This window comes from Lonchura striata, chromosome 2 (assembly GCF_050655825.1).
Source record: "Lonchura striata isolate lonStrDom1 chromosome 2, ASM5065582v1, whole genome shotgun sequence".
Lineage (NCBI taxonomy): Eukaryota > Metazoa > Chordata > Aves > Passeriformes > Estrildidae > Lonchura > Lonchura striata.
This window is the reverse complement of record NC_140704.1, coordinates 73,558,306-73,580,339: the sequence shown is the minus strand read 5'-3', so window position 1 is coordinate 73,580,339 and position 22,034 is coordinate 73,558,306. Positions and strand designations below refer to the sequence as shown.

Genomic DNA, 22,034 nt, shown 5'->3' with positions numbered 1-22,034 from the left:
ACTTTATGCACAGTAAACTTTCAACATAGTCAGAGCACAGGCTGAAGGTGGGTTTAAGCACTTCAGGAGAGTGTGAGCCCTGAGTTTTCTTACCTGGAGTAAGTATTATATTGGATGTAACCACATGCTACTGCATAGAGAAGTGCCTTGAGGCTGAATCATCAACACTTTTTGGATAAAATAAAATAGCACTTCATTTTCACCTTATCAGCATCTCTTGCTTAATCTGAAAGTAGTGCCAGGGTTGATAGTAAAATCTTACCTTAATGTAAACGTAATGTAACAAACCCCCACAGAGCCACAGTGGTACATATGTCTTGGATCATACACAAGGTTAGTAGTATACTATTTTGTAAGATTTTCATAGCCACCTGCAGTAGATATGGAACATACAGAGGTGACAACTATATAATCTTTAAGGCAACAGGCCTTCCTGGTACTGATAATAATGCTCACCTTTAACTCTTTAGAGACAAAATTTTTGTATGGGAAGGTACTGTGATGTCACTTACCTGGTGATCTCTAATGTTCTTGGTTCTCTCCTTTCCAGCAAACTCATTCTACCCTCTTTAAGTAGCATCAGATGCTCTGTTCCACATCTATGACCAATAACAAATGCACAGTAAGGTTCTAATTATATATACATACGTGCATGTATATATGTACATATAGGCATATATGTGCATATATATGTGTGTGTATGTGTGTGTGTGTGTGTGTGTATGTGTATTGTATTTACCTGAATTTTTTGTTAGATCTTTTCCTCCTTTCCTTTTGCATTGCTTGTCTTCTAAAGCAGTAGCCTGGAAACTTTCAGACATGTTATTAGCTTTAATTACATGAGTAGTTCTCCAATAACTACCTTTCCCAAGACTGGGAGTGCCTGTGTACATGTGAAGAGGATTAAAATGAAGATTTATTCCAAACTCAGACTATTTTCCAGGTTGTGTTTGTGAAATAACTGAATAGAGAAGATTAGAAATACAGCAGGAGTCCCAACCCTCCTACAAGCAGGACAGCAACTGTAAAGATTTAAAAGACCACATCTGACAGTAAATCCTCCATCACACTGATAAAGCAAGAGATATTCTGTAGAGACTGGGATAAATCTGCTGCTGCAGTTAAATGCTTAGCATTATGGTAGCTAATAAACATAAAAGGTGACCAGGGTTGGATGTGTGATCTTGCTGAGATAGCTGATAGGCTCCTTTCCTTTTGAACAAACCTAAATTGTAACATTCCCAAAGTAACCCTGGGATCTGGTGCCTAGAACAGGAAATTATTTTCTTGTCCTCAGGGGATTCTTTAGTGCTATAAATGACTGGCTGACTTTTTCAATCAGGACAATAAAAAGGCAATCTTCAGCTGAGTTTCAAAAAGTATTTCTGATTTGACCACTTTGTTTCATTCACCTCATTCTGATTTTCTGACTTCATAGAAAATATATGAAATAATTGTGTTTAAGTAAAATATATTTCAGTGAAAATTAGAGAGTTTTTAATTTAAAATTCACTGAAACAGAGAGTTCTGGACAATGGTGGAGCTGGACAACTCATAAAAAGCAAGGTTGGGCTTTGTGTGATTTGAGGAGTTTGGTGGTTTGGGATCTTTAGTTAATTTTTTTTTAAATTTAGAGATATTAATCTTCACCAAAAAAATCTTAGGAATCTCTGCTCCATTTCTTCAGGAATAATTTAAGCATTTATGAACTTGCTTTTAAAGGTGCACCACTGAGACATATAAGCACACTTTGCAAGCAAATGAATGTACTTGTCTCTCCCAGGCATTGATGAAGAAAGCTCACAGTTCTTTTAGGTAGTTCCTTTAGAGCATTTAACATGCTTGGCATTTTGTAGAACCACATATGATACCCAAAGGACCCACGGGTTTGCAGGGCTGGCAATTAGCACTTTACCTGTTTGGGTTTTCTGTAGAATATACTGTTTATGAAAGAAAGTATGCCGTGCATACTGGCACTTTTGAATTACAGTCACTGAGTGGGGGGAAAAGAAGAGAAGATAAAGACAACTGAGAGCTGTCACAGTTTTTACAGACAAAGGCTTTTTTGTTGCAACTTAATACTGAGAGAGGGGCAGTTCACAGTCCCACCACAGACTACAGTATTTCTTCCAGAGTTTTTCCAATGTCAGGCATGTTTTTATCTCTTTCCTTCAACTGAAATAACAGTTCCATCCAAAGACATGGGCTAAAATAGGAGAGACTAGTCTCTGCTGGCAAACAACTGGCAGCCATGGATGACTCCCTGCTTGGCCCCATAAACACCATGCTTGTATAACCAGTTGTGGATCTATATATACACAAAAAAAAAAAATGCAGTCATCACTGAATCTCAGTACTGGAGACAGTGTCCATCAGTTTCTATGTTTATGGTACTTCTCCAGGTGTGTGCCCTGCCTTCTTGCTCTACTTTTATTCTCAGCTTTCTCCTGGGACCCTGACAGCATCAGCCCTACTCCCTCCCCTTGTGATTTTCTTTGCAGCTCTAGACACCTAGCTCTAGTAGCAGCTGCAGCTCACCTTTTGGCTCTCTGTGCTGAAGATTTCACATCCTCTATTGCTTCTTTGAGAGCACCAGCATCTGTGGATCTTGGTCATCTGGCAGGAATGATGCCTCAGCCTTGAGGCACTGCTGGTCTCCCACGCATCTTGTTGCCTCTCCTTTGGCCCCTGCAACTTCTGGAAGAGAAAGGAAACAGGATTAGAAGCTGCTGGTGGGGCAGAGAGTGGTGGTGCTGTTCCTTAACCTCCAGGAGGATGCCTGAGTGTGGCCTTGCCACAGCGACAGCTTCCACTTATTCTAGATAAGACTGGCAAGAGCATCAGCTGCAGCCCCAGTACAGAAAGATCCTCCAGTAAGCCCTGACAACAAACAGCACCTTCCCTTCAACCACTCAGTAAGTACTTCTGAAATGTGTTTTCCTCCTGAATGGCTGGCTTCTTGATTTCCTTTTTTTTGAGGGCGTGTGTGGATTTGTTTATTTGTTTTGGGTTTTTTTAGCAGCCACCACCAGCAAGTTGCCTTATCACCTCTGGGGATGAGCAGGAAAACACCAGAAATTCCCCACTGCATATGGAATGGGCTGGGGATGGTCCTGTGTGGGGAAAGTTGAGGTATGACCTAGCTGAGTATGGGATTTGTGGATAGGGAAATGGGGATGAGAGCATTTTAGAGCAAAATAAAGCACTAACTGCTAGGACAGTTCAATACCAAATTTGTAAGTCAGCAAAGTGGGAGCTGGTATAAGGACTTCTTATCTCACTACTAAGTCTGCCATGTGCAAGGGGTTAATTTGTACCTCAAGGAAAAAGTTAGGGAAGATGATCTCCAAAGACTTTGTAACCAGAACTTGTGCAAATGTATATTGCATTTTTTTAAAATCAACCAAATAAATGTTTTTATTTTACAAGTTTATTTTACAAGCTAGTAGTGGGAATTTGTCTACCACCAGCCACAATTTTTTGAAATAGCATCCAGAAGCACACTAACTATGAGAAGAAACTGCTCCAAGACAATTCCGTGGTACTTCTGCATCCATGCTATTATTAGTAGCAAAAGTTTTGTGTAGAGGGAGGCAGTCATATCAGGCTTTCAAATATCTAAGTGTTTGCTAAGAAGATTTAAATATGCTTTATAAAAGTGAACATCAGAGTAATCTGACAGTATACCTGTGGAGAGCAGCCTAGTGCCTAAGTAACTGAAGAAGAAAGTTTGTCCATTAACATGAAGCTGTCTCCTGTATCCCAGAATGTTTCACTCCAATAGAATAATGTTAAATATATAGTAAAATTTGTAATTAAATGTTTGGAGTGCAGAGCAGCAACACTGAGAATTTCTTCTTGTAGGACATCTATTTTCTACTCTGACTTGTAATCTTGCTTTATTCAGATGATTTTCCAGGAAGCAGTTGTAATGGGGCTGAGATAGGATGGGGTATGGGTGAAGGTGCCTATTTTCTGATAAAGGTACTAAGGCTGCTTGCTGAGTGCAGATGGAAGAAGCCAAATGCAGCCAGATGTTGTACCATTCCCCTTGACTCCTGACCTGTTTCACATGATTTCTGCATAGGCCAGATTTGTGCAAGATGGCTTCATCCAATCTTATTCCTTCTTTCTGAATTTGTAAATTACTTCAAGCAAATAAGGGGCCTATTCACACTATAGAGCCCTCCACAGGGAGCATGCTACAGAAGGAAGGACAGATCTTGCCCTTTGCCTCCCACATATTCGCAGGGCTAAAGGAGCAGGTGAGGACACTGGGAGCCTGCTGTCCCTCCTTGCTTATGTGCTCATTGTAACCAGACAGAAAGGGGAAAACAAATATAAAATAATTTAATAATCAAACCCCCAGGAAACTGTAAGTGCATGCTTAGTGGGGAGAAGAGGCACCAGTCTTAAAGAGTAAACCTCCATGCCAAAGCAGCTCTTTGGGCAGGGCAGCAAAATGCTACTTTTTGTCCAGACTGGACTGTAACTAATGAAGTCCAGCCTCTGCTTCATGTCTGTATTTGGCAGCAGCCTGTGACATACTCCCTATTTACTTCCATTCCCAGCTATTGAGTACACCACCAGCAGCAAGGTCAGGCTCTACCTATGAGAATGAGGACAAAGAAGTGTGCACACTGTACCACCCTAGGACCTTAGTTGCTTCTGTTTCTGCCTCTGCTTCCCTCTATTCTTCTTGGGAGTTGCTCTGGCTTCAGAAGATAAGTACACAGGGCCAAACAGGCTTCTGCGGCAACATAATTACCAGCTATCAAAATGAAGTTATTAAATTCAGATTGACTGCTGTCACCCAATAAGGATGCTTTCAAAAGTACTTTATCTAGCATCCTTGTCAACATGCCAGGGATTTGTTTAATAATTATGCATGCACTGGGAATAAGCACATTTTTCTTCAGGATTTTGTCAATTGTAGAAACAAAACACTCTCCTGAACAAGAAAAAAAAAGTACAAAACCTCATACACCACATGGTCTAATAAAATCTTCAGAGGCACAGGTTGTGGATACTTTATAAAGGGCCAGTTCAGAAATTCTAAGTATTCAATATACAAAGAAATCACAAGCCTTAATGTACAATGATGAGGAGTATTGACACTGATGCCCACAAATAACCCCTGCAAACTTTTATAAGAATTGCACATCAAAACTTCATTTCTCCATCTTGTAGGTAAGAATGATCACCTATGGCTGATTCATTTGAGAACTGTATTGTCCCTTCAGATTACATACAACTATCTGTAGTAGCTAATATTCATGTAGTTGCATAGCCCCTACAACCCTTCAAACCCTAAGAGAAATGGAGTTTTTCTTTCCCCCAAGCCATTTCCATGCCTAATTCAAGATCAAATGAAAAATAAGTCCAGCCCTTTAGTTTTGTTCTCAAAGTTTTTATTTTCTATCTTACACAGTAAGTTTTTTCTCATGAGATTTCATTTTAAGTCAGTTTAAATGTCACATTATCAGATTGCCTTGAAAGATTTGCATAACCTCACACACGTCTACATTAAACTAATTGTGCACTAAAAGAGTAAACTAAAACAGGCTTCTTTATCTGTCTCTAGCAAAGTATTTTTACCTAACTGAAGCCTGGGACTGGTTTCATTAGTGAATTTTGTTACGGAAACCAAAAATTTAAGCAAAGAAAGTAATCATATACTTGCAAGTATTTGTGTGTTTTAGAACTATGCTAGTGAGTCATAGCTTTAGCTTTATTTGGGCACTTTATTCAAGTGGGTACAACAACTGAGAATTTTGAAAAAAAATTTAATATGTGCTTTAACCTATCTAAAAATCCAAAGCTGATATCCAGAAAGTGAAAAATTCAGATAGTTTTCATCTGAATCACCATATCTTACAAGGGTGTATGCCCAAAGGAGTCATGCTGTTATATGACAGTGATTCAGCATGAGATTTCATTCACATGAGGCTGAAGCAGCTTTTAGTAATACTTGCACTTTTCAGTCTGCCTTACTGTTTGTTGCCCTCCTTTGTCTGTAAGTAGAGCCAATCCAATTTCATGCCAAAAGTTTTAACAAGGAGCAATGCAAAACTATGTAGGCAAAACTAGAACTTGCCTCAACTTTAAGGAAAGCATTTCAGCTGTCTTTATCAGCTCTCTCTTTTCCAAGAAACAAGAGACTTCAGGTGACCCATTTAGGCACATATCTCTGAAGAAGGTGGTACAGCCTAAATGCACTGTACAAAAGTCTCTGGCTAAATGACAATTGAATCCAATCATATAGGAAAATTTGTAGCATCTCAGGAAGTATCTTCTATTGTGTGTGGACTAGGCCTCCAATGTAACAATTAGAAATGCATAAAGGATGAATGTGGATCATTACATCAAGAGACATAACAGAGTGCAAGAAGAAACAACTTAATGACATTAATAGCAAGCATTTGCTACCAAGGTGACTGATGCAAGCAGAGAGTGCAAACTGTGCTAATGTGAAGGCTGCTAGGAAAAGTGTTGCTCTTAATGTCTGAAAATCTGAGAACATGCTTCAATTTTTAAAGCCATATTAATGCTTCATACAGTCCCCATAGCAGGCTACCTTCCAGGGGAATGTAGCTAGGGAATCTGTTACCTTAGTGGCAGGAACTGATTTCAGTGGTTTGGGAAAACCACCATTACAATGGTCACATACAGCAACTTTCCTTTGGAGGCGAGCTCTGTGTGTAATCTATGGTGACAGGACGTAACAGCACTCAAAGGTTCACACATCATACACAATGTACATAAACCCAAGATACCAAAATCCATTATATATTTTGGTAAATTTTATCTTTTTATTCTTTTGTCACACAGACTGTCACGAAGTGCAGTGTTTGAGTAAGCAAGGCAATGCTGACTTCAGGGCACACTTGGAAAAGAAATGGAAGGAGAGTGTCAGAAGTTAGCCCGTAAACCAGAATTTTAAAGCACTGAAGATGCCAATGGCTTAGCATGTGTGACAATGAAAATATGAACACAGACCTAAGAGATGTATTTTAGAATAGTATTTTCCAAAGTACCACAATAAGAAAAAATAATGAAGCAATCCTCTTTACAAAGCTTAATTTTTATTGGGTGAAATAATTCAATGAAACAACTTATTGGACTCTAACCAATTTTAACTATATTTTATAAATTATTTCCAGCAAATATAATTTACTACCAATTTTACATTTAAATTTTTCTATCTATACCCAGCCTTTTTTTGCCTCAAGACATGTTAAAACCAAAAATGTCCAGAGTATCTGAATAATATCCCTGATTTCACTGAAAACCTTGTAAACAGAGTATTCTTCAGAAATGAACATTTTATCTACAGTCATAATATTTAGCCAGCATGTCCTAATCAAATCCAATAAAATCAAATGGCATTGAAAGAATTAAACTCTCTTAAGTCACAAAATGCAGTGCAAGCCTTCATATGGACAGATAATAAATTTTGTATTAAACAAAATTATGTCTGCTTTATTTTAAACCACAGCTATAGCTTACTTATATAGCAAATAAAAAGAGCAACCATGTTAAGGTGCCTTCAAAGATTGCTTTCTGTAGTCTTCCTAAGTGAAGGGTTTTTGTTGTAGTGAAGGCAAATGAGCCTTCAGGCAGTATAACACTTTAGTGCAGATGTGAGGCTGAACTGGGACATTTCTATAGTAAACATTTGGAGGTGAGATTCCTCATCAAGACCTGATTCAGTAAGATCTTAATAATTTGTAGAATATTACATTTTTTTGTAAATTTTAAGTAGTGAAACATAAGGGAATTTAATCCCCTATGTACAATATCAGTCAACATCAACTTTTGATGTTGACATGAGTTGAGTCAAATTTGATGCTGCCAAGCAGTTGTGAAAGGATAGCTATCCCACCCTCCTCTCTACCACTGACAGTTGGTCCATAAAGAGATAACCTAGGGGCTGAAAGGCCCAGCAAGAACTCATCCCTGGTCCAAAAGTGGTCAGACCTCAGCTAAGAATCAGCATCTTAGTCTGGAGAGCAGATGTGGGAAGAGATAAAGGAAATATTCTAGACTGAGAGACACTGTTTTACAAACTATAAAAAATGTATGAGTTATCACAGAGGTAGAAGCCTTCTACACATACACCCTGAAAGTGTGGAAGATTTCTCCCTGGACTTTGGATGTAAATCCATGTTTACTTCCCTGGGGATTAAGGGAAAGGATCTTGATATGTGCCCCACCATCAACTGGACTGTAAGATACATTGAATCCTAAGTTATATTATTTCTTTGCTAGCTGTAACATTAATAGGTACCTTTAACCTCACTCTGTATGTCTGCTAGTAGTCTTTTTTATTTTTGTCTTTATTTCTGCATAGTATTAATTTGTTTAAAATCTTATGTCTCTTAGTTTTATGTCTATTAAATAAATAATTAATTCTATAATAGAACAAATCAGCCTATATTAAAAAACTTGTGAAGGAGAGTGAGCTTCGGGGTTCTGGCTGCCTCAATAAAGCTACTGCCTGCTGCCAGAGGCCTGGGCAAAAGGCAAGGGCTTGTCTAAACCACCACATATAATCATAACAGCAGTGTTACTCCATTTATTTTTAAGTCACTGGCATTTAAGACATACGTTTCCATCCACTGAAGAACTACATCAGTGCAACCTTTCCTACCTTCTTTCGCAAATATTTCTGTGAATGGATTTTGTTCAAGGGTTAATTGTTCTTTACATAGATGCAAGTTTAGTCATGGAAATGAGATTGACTCCCCTACTGTTCTGTTTCTTGACATCAAACAACCATTGTAATTTACAGAGAAATAATAAAGTAATTTCTTTTCCTCCAGCAAGATAAAACCAAATTCCCACAGTTTAGTCTCCTGTTTTCCCATCCTCCTTTCCACTGTTATTTTGCAGCTGCCTCTTTTCTTACTTTTCTCTTTTATTTGCCTTTCCCTCTCTACCTCCCCTTCCTCTTTTTTTTTTTTTATTTTCAATTACTTCTTTCACCTTCTATTCATAATGTCTCCAGTTTTTTCTTTTCCTCATTCCCTTTCATCTCCTTACAAGGAAGTCATAGTATGCTCTTATGTCCTGAAAATGGAGAACAGAGGCTGTGAATAAAAGACTGCCACAGCTGTTGCTGGATCAAAGAAGATACCAAGATCACTTGGACTGCACCCTCAGGTTGAAGGTTGTTTCCCTTTAACATTGCTTTTGTCATTCTGATGAGTTTCTGCTAAGCAACGATATAAATGATCAGCAGTGAAAAATGGTCTAAGTTTCTTCTTTCTGTAGTGGCATCTGTGGCAGCCCTGGGATCAAGTCTCAGCTTGCAAGGTGCTGGGGAAGCTCAGGTAGGAGGATGGGTGAGGATGGAATTCTACACCCACTGCAGCTATAAGTAAAGGGGGACAAAATAGCCCAAACAGCAATCCAGTGAGACTTACGGAGCATGGACACTTAAATAGCTGTGTGAAATGTGTTCTGATGGTCTTACCAAAGTGATGAGTAAGTTCACTTCATGATGGCTTTGGGATCTGTAGGTATTGGCAATCTTTCTGAGGCAACACTTTGCACCTGGATTTTCTGGGGTATGTAAGGTCTCTTAGTGGAGCTGGACTTAAAAGACTAAGTCAATGGAATTCATGATCAAAGTTGGTTCATATAATAAATATCAAATATAATCCTTAGTTTACTGTTGAGAAAAAATGGAGAAGAAAAAAACAAAACAAAACATCCTATTCCTTAGCATTTACTCTGTGTATGAGATAGTACTTTCTGTATGCTCAAAAAAAAAGCTTTTCTGTAGAGACAATCTATGCTAGTGTGGGTTGCTTAAGCAAGGTAGGTGGAAAAACAGGTTACTGTGTGTGTAACCAAGGCAGTGAATGAATGCATTGCAGCATGTGTGAGTAAACCATCAGGTCAGCAGCCTGCTGGAAGCCAAAAACTCCTCATCAGTTGTTAGGTAACACCAATATGCCTGTTTTATGTCATGCTGCTGAATTTCTTTTAATTTTTTTTTCTTAATATGGTATAGTATCTTCATAGGAGGAGAAAAGCCTGCTTCAATGATGTCAACAGAATGTGTTCAGCCACTTGATATTCCAGATGACAGACTGGACAAGCAAGATTCACAGTGTAACCATTTAGGTAAGTGTTTGATGATGTCATTGCTCTAATGAGGGGAGTTGTCTTCATATAATAAAGTCCCGTCCAGTGCCTATTTTTTCCCCTCCAGTGATACAACTGAAAACTGATAGATTACACCTTCTGCTGACACGTCTAGTGCCAGATGGAAAGACAAAGAGCATTCTTCCTTCATATAAATATCATCTTAAGCTCTAGAGTGAAGTTAATTAAAGAGTAGAAAGGAAAAAGAGTCATTTTTTTTTCCTTGGTAGAGCAGTTTCTTCATTTATACTTCATTTATACTTATAAATTGTAAGCTAGGATATAGATGAGCTTTCCCTGAATATATCTTCCATATGCAATTTGAGTAAAAGATTTCAAGCATTCCATTTGCCATCACTGAGACAGCTTCTAAAAATGTTTCCTGTGTTGGGATTTTTTTTTCTTTTCATGAATGGAACAGGACTGCTGGGAGACGTTCCTTGAGCTTTTATTACAGCATCAGCCTCATTACATGGTTGAGACAATAGAAATATGGCAACAGCTCATGTACTGCCAGCAACAGCCAAAGACCTCTTTGTTATAAAGCATTTAAAATGCTTCCTAGCCAACAGTGTATTGCTAAAGCTTACGGACAATTGTTTTAGCCAATTACTAAAACTACACATACACCTCCTTCACGCAATGCTTGCTTGTCTGCTTTTCTATTAACAACACACAGTACTTCATTATTAAGCTTAAAACCTTCTACTATCTTGCCAAGTATATTTTCCTGCAATCTTAAGGTCTAAAACTCCAGCTATTGTTTCATGTCCTTGCTTACTATACTATTGTAGCTTTTCCTACCTTCAGACTTTGCAGCTGTAGCTAGTTCTCAGTTTTTCTGCTCTAAGGCTTGCTTTTACTGCTTTCTGGAAATCTTCTTACCTTTACTATTTCCCACAGTTTTCTTCTTCATCATCACTTTCCTTTCCTGAAGCTCTTAGCATTCAGGTGCACACATAATCACTGAATATGATTATATGCAGGTGCTTTTATTGAAGAGCTCTGGGAATCATGGGTACAGACCCAAATCTGACTCCGACATGGTTTTGGGCTGAATGTATTTTATATTCTATCATTATATAACTTACATATTAATTATTAAACTTATATTGTTCTATTGTATACATTGACCTTATTCAAGCAAGAGTTTCTTGTGATCTTTCTCAAGCCCCTGACCACAGCTTGATTATCCTTACAATTAAACAATAATTATATTTAATTACTAAACAATTACTGCATCTTACAATTATATAATTTATCATATACTAGCTACACAGGTACAGTTCTAGCAAGTACAAGACCAATACATTCCCAGGGTATTTTCCCAGGGCCTACTAAGCCTAACTTTCCTACTAACTCCCCAAATCCCCATGATTTTAAAACCCTTTTACAATCAAAGCTACTTCACATAGCTTTTACAATGAGCATACCAGGGTTGTCTTTGTTCTGTCATACTCCTGAATACCAGATTTCATGTTTGATAGATAAGCTTTTTGCATATTCATGGTCTTTGCCTCTGCTTCTAGTGCTATGACTTCACTCTTACAAAATTGTCCTGAAGATTTAGCAACCCAGAAAGAAAAATTGGTTTCCTTGTTGTTACCTTTGTGACAACAATAATGAAAGACAAATGAAATTTCACTTCCTTGTAAAAAAAAGTGTTTCACCACAGGTTTTATAAATTTTGTTTATTAGTACTATAAGGAAGTTCTGTCTCTGCTACATGGCATTTCTGGCCACAGACACTGTTTTTACAACTGCTGGTATACCATAGTTAGTCCATAAAATTGCTGATTTAAATACATATAGAATGAGTTTCATTATACTGTTGGAAAACTGAGGCAGTGGGGTGGTAAATGAGCTCATTAGGACTATGAAGAAAGTTAAGAAGGCCAGAAAAAAATTCCACATCTCCAGGGACTTAACCCAGAGGCCATCCTTCCCACATCTACTTGCAGGTTCACAGACATAACAGCTGCCTTAAATAGTGTGAAAGAGCCTGGAATGAAGTTGTGATTGCATCCAAGTCTGCAGTCAGGGGTTGGGTAACAATGTGGGGAGCCCAGCTGAAGGCAAACAAGCAGCTTTTAAGAATTCAAAATATCGGTTTCTGTGATGATACTAATGAGAGGTTCACAAATGAGTGTTTAAAATGCTTAAAGAATCATCGTCAAGGTTATTGGCAAAAAGCAGGGTTTAATATGAATTCATAAGAATGCAGCTTTAACAGACTTAAGTCACAAGGCTTGTTCTATTACTTACTATGTAGACAATGCATACATAAATAAATTGGATTAGAAGCAACTTGGAATTATTTACATGAAGACTGGAGATGCAAGAGGAGAAGGGTGCAGAGAATATGGATATAAGAAAAGGATGCAAAAGCACTTAATCATTGACTAATTTAATATTTTAAAAAATAATTCAATAGGATTTGCTACAATATAACAGTGAGTTAATTATATACTCAAAATAACAGCATTCATACCACAATCCATTCACTTGCATGAACACATCAGAAAAGATGTATACATCTATATCAACTAGTGTAAAGATACCTATCAAAAATTCCTGTCAGGCATAGTGCAGTACTCATATCAAATCCCCTAGCATTTCTCAACCAGCATGGGCTGCACCTCAAGGACTATGTATGTGTGGGGATGGTATCTGCCTAGACCTTGTTGTCAGCAACAGTCTTTCAAGTATTGCAGACTTGAGGGTTTGCAAGCTCCAAGAGGCATCCTACTCAGAGGCCCACTGTTTTCAAGGAGAGCTCAAACAGCTCTCCTTGCTGCTACATTGCTGTTTGTAGCATCACAATTCATCACTTTTTTCCCCAAAAGTCTAGTAAAAATAATACTATTACACTCAGGCTACAATTCATTTTTTCAAAAATGAAAATGTCTTCTAACAATGGTACCATTTCAGTTGGGTAAATTAGCCAAGGCTAATAAGAATGACTGCTTATCCTTTGTTCCTTACCTTGGTCAGATTGCTGATGTTTCTGGTATGGTCATAATAGCTCCTAGCTTTACCATACAAGAGCACCCTGTATGCTCATGGATGCTTCACTGCCCAACTGGCACAGTTAAGGGGCACTTTATCACTCTCCTGATTCAACTAAGGATTATCAGGAACTGCTGAGGTTGTAGATCAGGCCTAAAGAGGAGTTGAGGGAGAGGGATGTACTACCAAAAGTGATCTTCAGTATTTTCAGCTTGCATAAGCACCCAGAAATACAGACCCTTGCAGAAAAAGTCCTGCTGACTCTCTGAGTGATCTGAGTAAAGGATTGTTTTAAAGGAAAACCAAAAATCCAGTGTTCTGTTATGTAAAATAAAAAGCAAATACCAAATGCTTATTAGCTCTAGAAATCAATTTAACTCTTGATGGTAACAATATACTGTCTGGCTCATTTTACAAATAGCTCAGACTGACCCTATATATGTAAAACTTTCCTTCACAAAACTGGCCTTGTAACCCTTGAAGATACAATCCACAGTTACCACTGGATGAATCAGGGGTGGCTATAGAACCTCTGCACATGATGCAGCCTTCCCTCTGACATGTAAAAACACAAGCTGCCCACAACTCTCTCTCTCTGTTTTATGTCTACTGCCAACAACAAAGCAGGACTACCTAAGTCACATGACTCTCATGCACTATGGCACAGAGCCCTCTTTTGTTGCCTTTCTAAATGTTTAAGAGATTTTTCTTCCTGGACTCTTGGATTAAAGCACTATTAACAAAGTGATTCTTTTCACCATCTGTTTTTTTACCTCCCCTAAATTATAATTTCTATTGTATTTTTTCTCTGCAGAAGATCTTTCAGAGCAGCTGATTAAGAGCTGTGACCTCAAAAATAAATCAAGAAAAGGTAAAACTCTCACAGCCTCCCAGAAGACTGAACAGGAGCAAAAGAAGCCAAAGAGGAAAGATACACCGGCTTTGCACGCTCCACCATCTCTAACAGGTGAGCAGTAAATCTCTCGACTTTGAAATCCCAATTAATCTCTGGGGATTGGAGCCGGGTGAAAGTCCGTGTTCAATCAGTTATGTCCCCTCAAATGCAGACAGGAACACAGCTTTCTGCATGTTCACCTGGGAAGGCAGGTGAACAGAAAGTCTGACTTTCTCAAAGACATTCTATGTTAGTTGATGGGTTTGGTCTCACTTCTGAGAATACCAAAGTGGATAGGTTTATGCTCTGAAAAACATGCTTCTGTGGATCTCGTAGTCTTGCTGATAAATAATGTTACATTTATGTGTGAAATGATGTGTATTTATTGGCAGCTGCTGAGCCATACTAGATGTCACAGTTGGATATGGTCTAAAATTTAAAAGGATCAAGTCTAGCCCCTGCACTTTCTTGTGAAAGTTGTATCCAGTGCACCGCGGGAGGCTGGGGCTGGGATTAGACCAGTCAAGCACACAAGCCACCTGCGGGATTGTCCTCCTGGAAATCACAGGGATCATGTGTTTATAGGGACTCTGGAAAAGGGTACGTGTTTCAGGAAAACATCACAGCAATGAAAGGGCTTCTTGTGGAATGCTCCTTACTGTAGCACAAATACAGATGTTTGAGACCCAAAAGCCACCAACCTGGAGAAGGGAAGAATAAGCAGGAGACTTCTACTGAGACCAAATGATCCAAGAACAGCAGTGGGAATAAAGTTTGTCACTGTCAGCTAACAAGAACTCTGTGTTATAAATTCCAGCAAGAGAGCTGTGCTCTTATATTATTGAGTTCTTCCCATGATGCACATACATGGAGGAATTAGCCAGTAACTACTTGTATGCTCCTCTGTATATCTGCAACAATTCACCAAGTCAAAAACAAGTACCTGAGATATTGATATTGAATTTGATTCTGTTCAGTTTTCACATCTACCTTCCATCAGCAATTCTCTCTTAGGAAGAACAGCTCAGAGGCTGGAGAGCTGTGTTTTCTTCCTGCAATTGTCATATCATAAAGAAAACATTATTTCACTAGCTAAAACAGCCATTTCTATGTGGTCGCATTGCTCCTAACTAACCTCCTGAGTGTCTGTGTGATTAGGTTACTGTGTAGATGTCTAAAGTTCTGGAATAGGAGATTACACTCATCTGTCTCATGATTTTTAATGCGTTATGTACAATCAGAAGTGAGCTGGCCTGATAGCATAATTTTCTAGAGTCTGTGGGAAATAATTAATTTGAAAGAGATGTAGGGTAGGCACATCATGCAGCAGATCGTGCAGTGTACTTCAGAGTAGTCTTTGGGAGAGCTACGCAGGTGGAAGTTTCTTTTATGTAAACAGGCTAAAGTAGCATTTTGTTTATCTCTTGCTTACAGGCATAGTGTCAGACTCGTCTGAAAATCTGCTGAAAAGGTATGGTATCACAGAGAAGTCACAGAGAGAGAGAGTGACTCCAGTCTCTCATATCACTGAACTGGAGCAGAAAAAGCCCAGAAGAAAAGATACACCTGCAATACACATCCCACCTTTGATAATAGGTAAGAAACTTTGGTAACGATTCTCCTAAGAGGGAGCAAAATGTCACTAGTGTCAGAGATATACTTAGAAGGCTGAAAGGAGGTTGCTCTCTTCTCAATATACTTAGCAGTTCTTGAACTGGACCTATTTGGTCATAGTGGGAGTTCATTAAAAGTCTAATCCCATGTTCAAGCTCCAAGGAAAAAGAATGGGGAGAAAGAAAAGGCCACTTGATTATCTCTTGCAAACTGCAATCCTACTTTTCTGAAAAGCCAACTACTTCCCTGCTTTTCAAAATTAAGCACATAGAAATTTTTAGGTCACCAGCACTAAAATGCCTCCAACAACCTGGAGCAAAGCTGTACTGATCAATCCCCTCTTCATTCAGTGGTTCCTGATATGCACTGAGGAAGCCAAGTGGTGATGAACTTCTCATTAGCAGCCCCTTAAAGATAATTCTGTGCTTCTGGCATGACATGCAATAGACACTGCGTAACATGCCAAGGGAAGGGAAGGGAAGGGAAGGGAAGGGAAGGGAAGGGAAGGGAAGGGAAGGGAAGGGAAGGGAAGGGAAGGGAAGGGAAGGGAAGGGAAGGGAAGGGAAGGGAAGGGAAGGGAAGGGAAGGGAAGGGAAGGGAAGGGAAGGGAAGGGAAGGGAACCTTACTGTCGATCATTCAAATACAGCTAACCTGCTTTTTGGGTAAAATCAGGAGTAAGAGTTCAGGAATGCATGCTATTTAGCTGCAGTGTGCTTTATGAACATATTCCCTCTCTTATTTAAATTAAACAGTGATGAAGGAAAAGTATATTTATGTAATTCTGATTACCTAGTTACAGCACAAAAACCAGCCTTTTTAGAGCAGATACTACAGACAACTGAAATGTCAGATCCAAACAGAGGTCCCCGGCCCTCAGATGGACCCATATTGGTAATGTGTCAGATGCTTACCACAATCAATAGCAAGATCATTACCAATGAATCACTTTGCTAACTGATGAACTCCAGAGGTTCCCAGTAGTGTTCAGGACTCAAAGCTCAGAGGGATGCAGCCCAGAGATGCATGTTATAAACTTTCCATGGACCACCAGCAATTTCAAGGACAAATCAGCATTTTAATGCAGAACAATGGAAAGGGAATACAAATATGAAGTCAAAATGGCAGTGATTTGTATAACACTGGGAAAATATGTTTTTCTTTGATATGATGCCTCTGATCACTTGTGAGGAAAATGTGCAGTTTGGAAGTTCTGGGTTTCAAGGAGTGAGAAGAGAAGCATGTTTGATTTGGGAAACATTTGTAAATTAGTCTTTCTCTGTTTGCCGTTTTAAAAAGTCACTAAGCTTCCCTACCTCTGTTTTCCTAGCTGTGTGTATTATGAAATGTAACTCATCCTGCAGATCAATTTTAAGGATTGTTAGGTTGTTCTGTTAATATCTGCCGAGGGATCTGGCTAAAGAAAACAGAGGGTAAATATACAATGTAACCATAATTTCCAACAGAACTTGCAAGTACTTGGCTCACAGAAACATGCATGTTTCTATTACAAAGCTAAAAAATAGGCAGAAAACGTTGTCTTAAATCATCGATTTGTCAGGTGCCACCTAGATCTAAGCCATACCTCTTGGGTTACAAATCAGATAAACAACAAGACAGCACATGCCTACAGACTGCCTAGGGACAACTCATGCAGCTAAGTTGGGAGAGAGAAGAGGTGAATGGTTAAACTTCCATTCTTCTCACCAAAAGGTTTTCAATAGGGGTGTGGTATTTTTCTAAAGGAGCTGCCTTAAGTGGTTTTCTAGACTATGAGAGAGAATGAGGATTTGAAACTGATTTTGCAAGTTATCTCTCATTTGATTAGGAAACATCAGTCACATTTCAGGAACAGTGTTCCCATATTTATACATGTATTTACATTCTAGCTCAAACCCACAGGCCTGAAGACCATTAATCTAGTTAATGGACTATATAATGCTAAGTGGGAATGGCAACAGAGTGTTCCAGAGCTGACTACAGGCTTGGATCAGATTCAAGCCATTTACCATCATGTGATATGGAAAAAATGACCGTTAGAAATCTGATTATATTTTGCTTTCTGGTCTAATCCCTTCAGAAAGACAGGGTGTTGGCTGACTGAAAGAGAGCTTGCTACTTAAGGAGACATCTGCTCATGATGCATTTGTATGGACATGACATAACATTAACTGTGCCACTTCAGTAGAAGTTTGAAGGCTGAATACATTTAGAAGCCTGACCCTTGTAGAGGAGATTTCAGATAACTAACTTAGTAGCCCCCTTTCTTGAACTGCATTTCCCAATTGGATTGGGTGCTCCCAAGGTGTAAAACTGATTCTGCTTCTCACTTGGACCACATGCCATCCAGTAGTTACAATGATTTTCTTCATTTTACATGGTACATTTAACTTGCTTTTATTTGTGACAGAAAATCACTCAGATCACCCAAAAGGGAGAGGGACTGTCCTAGGAGTGCTGGCCAAAACAAAGAGGGATAACACATCTGCCATTTTAGCTGCATTTACAATGAAGTATTTGTGTGGACAACTGTTCAAGAGAATACTCGTATTACATAAGATCTTTTACTAGAATTAAGTGGAGTTTCTTGAATTGGTATATAGAAGTGGTTTGCAGGGGATCTGAAGGGGAAATATTGGAAATGGTGGCAATCTTCATTAGCAGGTCACAAAAAGATACTGATGCCTTAAGATTTTAGCTTTTGTATTTTTCAAATCCTACACTGCATTAGTGCATAGCTCTGAACTCCATAGGAAGTGTAGTTAACTGTTAACATTTTAGTTAGACAAAAGAAACCCTCTGGGCATATAATCCAAGGACACACCACAGCCTCAGGCCCTGAAAAGTATAAACAAAAGTGAACTGGGGAGGAGCGAGTTGAGGAAATATGGCTCGATTACCTGAAGCTGTAATTGGATAATTAACCCCTGATATGCAAACAGACAAAACTTATACTTGCCTGAAAAACCTGTGACTGCTGTCCATCTTGGGTGTAGCCTCTGTGAGGCTTTTACACTGCTCAAGGTGTAGCTATTGAAGGCCTTTAATAAATACCCACTTTATTCTCTTAACTCAGTCTAGCCTCTGTTCTAGGTAGCCACTCCAGGGCATCAATACCACGTAGCAATGAGTGTTGCTTACTTCAGCAAGACTAATAACAAGGAGACAGGACAGAAAGGTTTGTCTATAATTTACTTAGCTCACATAGTTATGCTGCGTCTTCCCAGGTCTCCAAGTCTGTAATTTGGGTTCTGTTTTGCACAGCAGATCCACAAAAGCTTAGCTTCTTTGTGTGTGCCACCAGATGGAATAAATCTGAAATTAAATAAGTAGCAAATATTGGGCCAGTCTTCAACCAAAGGCTTTTCATAGCAAATCATGGAGCCATCACTGGTGAATTTCAACCGGCAGAGTGATGTACATTGGGTGTATCTTGACAATTAAATATACATCCTTAGAATAGGAAGGGAATGGAATTCAGGCATGTAAATACATAGGTTATTTTGCCTTATACAGGCACAAGTCTTCCACAGGCAGTTAATCACTGGAAAACAGATTCAGAATACAGGTTCTGAAAAGCTTTATACAGAGAGACAGCATCTTAGCAGGCTGTTTTGATTCCATGCCAAGTGTTCAAAGGTGGCTTCAACAGTAGGCAACAAAGTGTCATTGGAGGTATAACTGAAAACAACTGAAAATTGCATTAATTTCTGTCATTCTCTCAATAGCAAATGTATATAGATTGAATTTCATCACACATTTAAAAGTACATTTGAAGCACATACTAGTTATGTTTTCCCTGTCCCTCAAATGGCCCAGGATATAAAAACCAACAAAAAATAACCCCCACTCCCCTTTGGAACACACACAACCCAAACCCCAAAGACATCAGGAAAACAAAAAACTTGTCTATATTTGCCTAGGTTGCCTATAGGGATAGAAGTCTGTGTTGGTAGTATTTGCATCCATCTCCATAAAATGGCATAATTCTTTGCAGTTAACAACAAGAGTTACTTAATTACTGCTTGAACAAATGAAGTCCTTTGTGTTTCAAATTAACTGAAAGGCATAAATTAATGTTATTAATTTATGCCTTTCAGTTTATCTCATGCTTCTGAAACCAGCTAGTTCACAAGAACTGCATATAAATGAAGCAGAAGCTAACTGAAATGAAGGGCAGTATAGGTAAATATTTTGTACCTAATGCATTGTTCTCACATCACTCTTACTTATTTTTTAATGATGAAAGCAATTACAATATTTGTTATACCTTGGTATTATACAAAAGCCTCCAGATCCTCAAAGGACAGACTTACTGGTTTAACAGAGAAAAAGAGAAAGAGAGACACAAAGGAGAAGTGACAGATTTGTGGGAGGTATAGTCTACAATCCAAGTCTATTCTCACACTGTTCTTAGTTCAGTAGCTTTTGCAATTTATTGATACTATATCATTCCAATGGAGATGGCACTTGTCATGTGGATATTTTAACATGTCTCTTGTGCCACCTGCACTTGAAAAATCTAAGTAATATGACTATATATGGAGAAAACATACATGTCCATAAAAACTGTTTCTGTTACAAAGATTAATTACAGTGCTTGCTTCATCATGCAAGTTCTTTGTCTTATTTAGCTACCCAAACCTTTCTAACAAACAGGTTCCCAAATGAAACTTCAGTCTCCTTTTACAGGCAGCAAAAATATACTGGATTTAACAATGCTTAATAATTTTAGCTAAAAATGCAGTGATTCAACTCTAGCTCAGTAAGTATTAAGAGACTGAAATGCCAAGAAGAAATGAGGAGTAACTCATATGAGGTTGGAAAATGACATTAAAATCAAGAAATAGGAGAGAACTGAAAAATTCTCTTTTGCCTGATATTTTCTAGAAAGCAGTATATTAAATAAACTCACCTTTTCACTTTTTTTTTGTTTGTTGTTTGTTTGTTTTTGTGTTCTTCTCCTTTTAAGGCACTAAGCTGTTTACAGAAGAACAAACAATGATTATGGAAGATGAAGAAAAGGATGGAGATACAATCCACAGTTAGATTACAGTGATATTTCAATAATACAGTGTAAATAATCACGGGTCATTCAAAGTGGCAGCACATTAAAAAAGATCTTTCACCTTTATAAATAATTTTCTCAGTTGTACACTTGAATTTAAACTACCATCAAGTGCTTATCTGCTTATTTGCATCTCATAATTCCAACAAGCATATTGGACATGAATGGCAGACATTTCAGTTACCCAGGGTTTGAAAAATTCTGTCAGGTTACTACAAATGGCTTCCTAGCATTTTTGTCAATGAGGAATCCACCTCAGATCAAATCTAGTTTTATGCAAGTACTCATACAGTACCTGGCACTAGAAGTAGTAATGCAGAGTAGTAAAACATCAGCTAGTGTTTCAAATTGCTTTTTCCCCCTGACACTTGACCTCATTTGTCCAGCTTTCCTTTCCTGAATAGCAGTGACCACAATGAAAATTCTTGGGTGCAGAGCTGATGGGGTAGATGGAGAAGGTGAGAGGGCCAGGATTCAATTCTAGAGTCACTGAAATGCATAGCAAAAATTTCCTCTGCCTGTATCTGCTCATGCCTTGTGTCTGTAAGGAGGAAAAGATAAATTTACTGTAGAATTAAAATTACACCTAAGGGCTCTCAGCATTGACAGATGCCTCAAATAGGATGGAGGGCAGAGATCTCAGAGAAGTGCAGTGCCTGCCTGTTACACCAGTGTAGGTAATTGTCTCCACTGGCTTGGTGAAAGATAAAATTGTTGGATAGATGATCCTTTTGCTCCAAATAATTTATTTTCACATCCTAGGTAATAAGTTAGAAGAGTTTGTAAAGACTCAAAATCACAGCAGGAAGGTAAAAACTGAGGAATAATGTTACTCAATGGCATATGCTTACTGCAAGGTAGAAGAGCATCATGTCACTTTTAAAATCGTTTACCTCAATGATTCAAACAAGAATTGTTTTCACAGCCAGGTACAACCTTCAGTATTTGTAGAGAGATGGGTATTGGTAGAATATTTTACCCAAAAAAAGACAGAACTGGACACTGTGTGCTTCCTTAATAACTCTAGAATAGATTGAGTAGCACTGCCAGCTGCACCCTTAGGGAACTAAACAGAGAGGCTGAAGACTATCTAGCTTGGCAGACTGAATTTAGTCATATTTTTAAGTCACTTATACAGACAGCTGAAGACCATACTAGTTTGGATGCCATTTGCCACTGTGACTGACCCAACATATTTCATGAGAATGCAGTCCATTCTCAAATACATGTGAATGTATACTCTCAAGATGTAATCAATGAGCTTAAAATAAATAACTGCATATTAAATTGCACAA

General features: G+C 38.5%; 1 protein-coding gene and 1 long non-coding RNA gene across 6 annotated transcripts in view; one reads left to right on the top strand and one right to left on the bottom strand.

Annotated features, from left to right (window-relative positions):
• Nucleotides 1-13,983, bottom strand: part of LOC146768301 (uncharacterized) — a 24,176-nt gene extending 10,193 nt beyond the window's left edge. Inside the window, exons 1-4 of the long non-coding RNA XR_014952765.1 lie at nt 13,141-13,983; nt 2,539-2,697; nt 740-810; nt 513-599 (exon numbers count right to left, since the gene is read on the bottom strand). This is a non-coding gene — a long non-coding RNA (uncharacterized LOC146768301). The remainder of the gene's footprint in view (nt 1-512; nt 600-739; nt 811-2,538; nt 2,698-13,140) is intronic.
• On the top strand, nt 2,693-22,034 carry PPP1R17 (protein phosphatase 1 regulatory subunit 17). 5 transcript variants are annotated; one of them, XM_085571588.1, is made up of 6 exons: nt 2,693-2,915; nt 3,020-3,132; nt 10,022-10,134; nt 13,979-14,131; nt 15,494-15,655; nt 20,644-22,034. In XM_085571588.1, exons 2-6 carry the CDS (start codon nt 3,092-3,094, stop codon nt 20,718-20,720), a joined length of 546 nt encoding a protein of 181 aa, XP_085427714.1. In that variant the 5' UTR covers nt 2,693-2,915; nt 3,020-3,091; the 3' UTR covers nt 20,721-22,034. The 5 variants fall into 5 exon arrangements, with proteins under 5 accessions (XP_085427714.1, XP_085427718.1, XP_021396183.3 ...); XM_085571592.1 differs by lacking the exon at nt 3,020-3,132 and having other exon boundaries at nt 10,033-10,134; XM_021540508.3 differs by lacking the exon at nt 3,020-3,132.

Coding starts and splice junctions, on each gene's coding strand:
- PPP1R17 (XM_085571588.1), top strand. CDS start 3,092: ATGGAATGGGCTGGGGATGGTCCTGTGTGGGGAAAGTTGAG. Junction 3,133..10,021: donor CCTGTGTGGGGAAAGTTGAG/GTATGACCTAGC, acceptor AATATGGTATAG/TATCTTCATAGGAGGAGAAA. Junction 15,656..20,643: donor CATCCCACCTTTGATAATAG/GTAAGAAACTTT, acceptor TCTCCTTTTAAG/GCACTAAGCTGTTTACAGAA.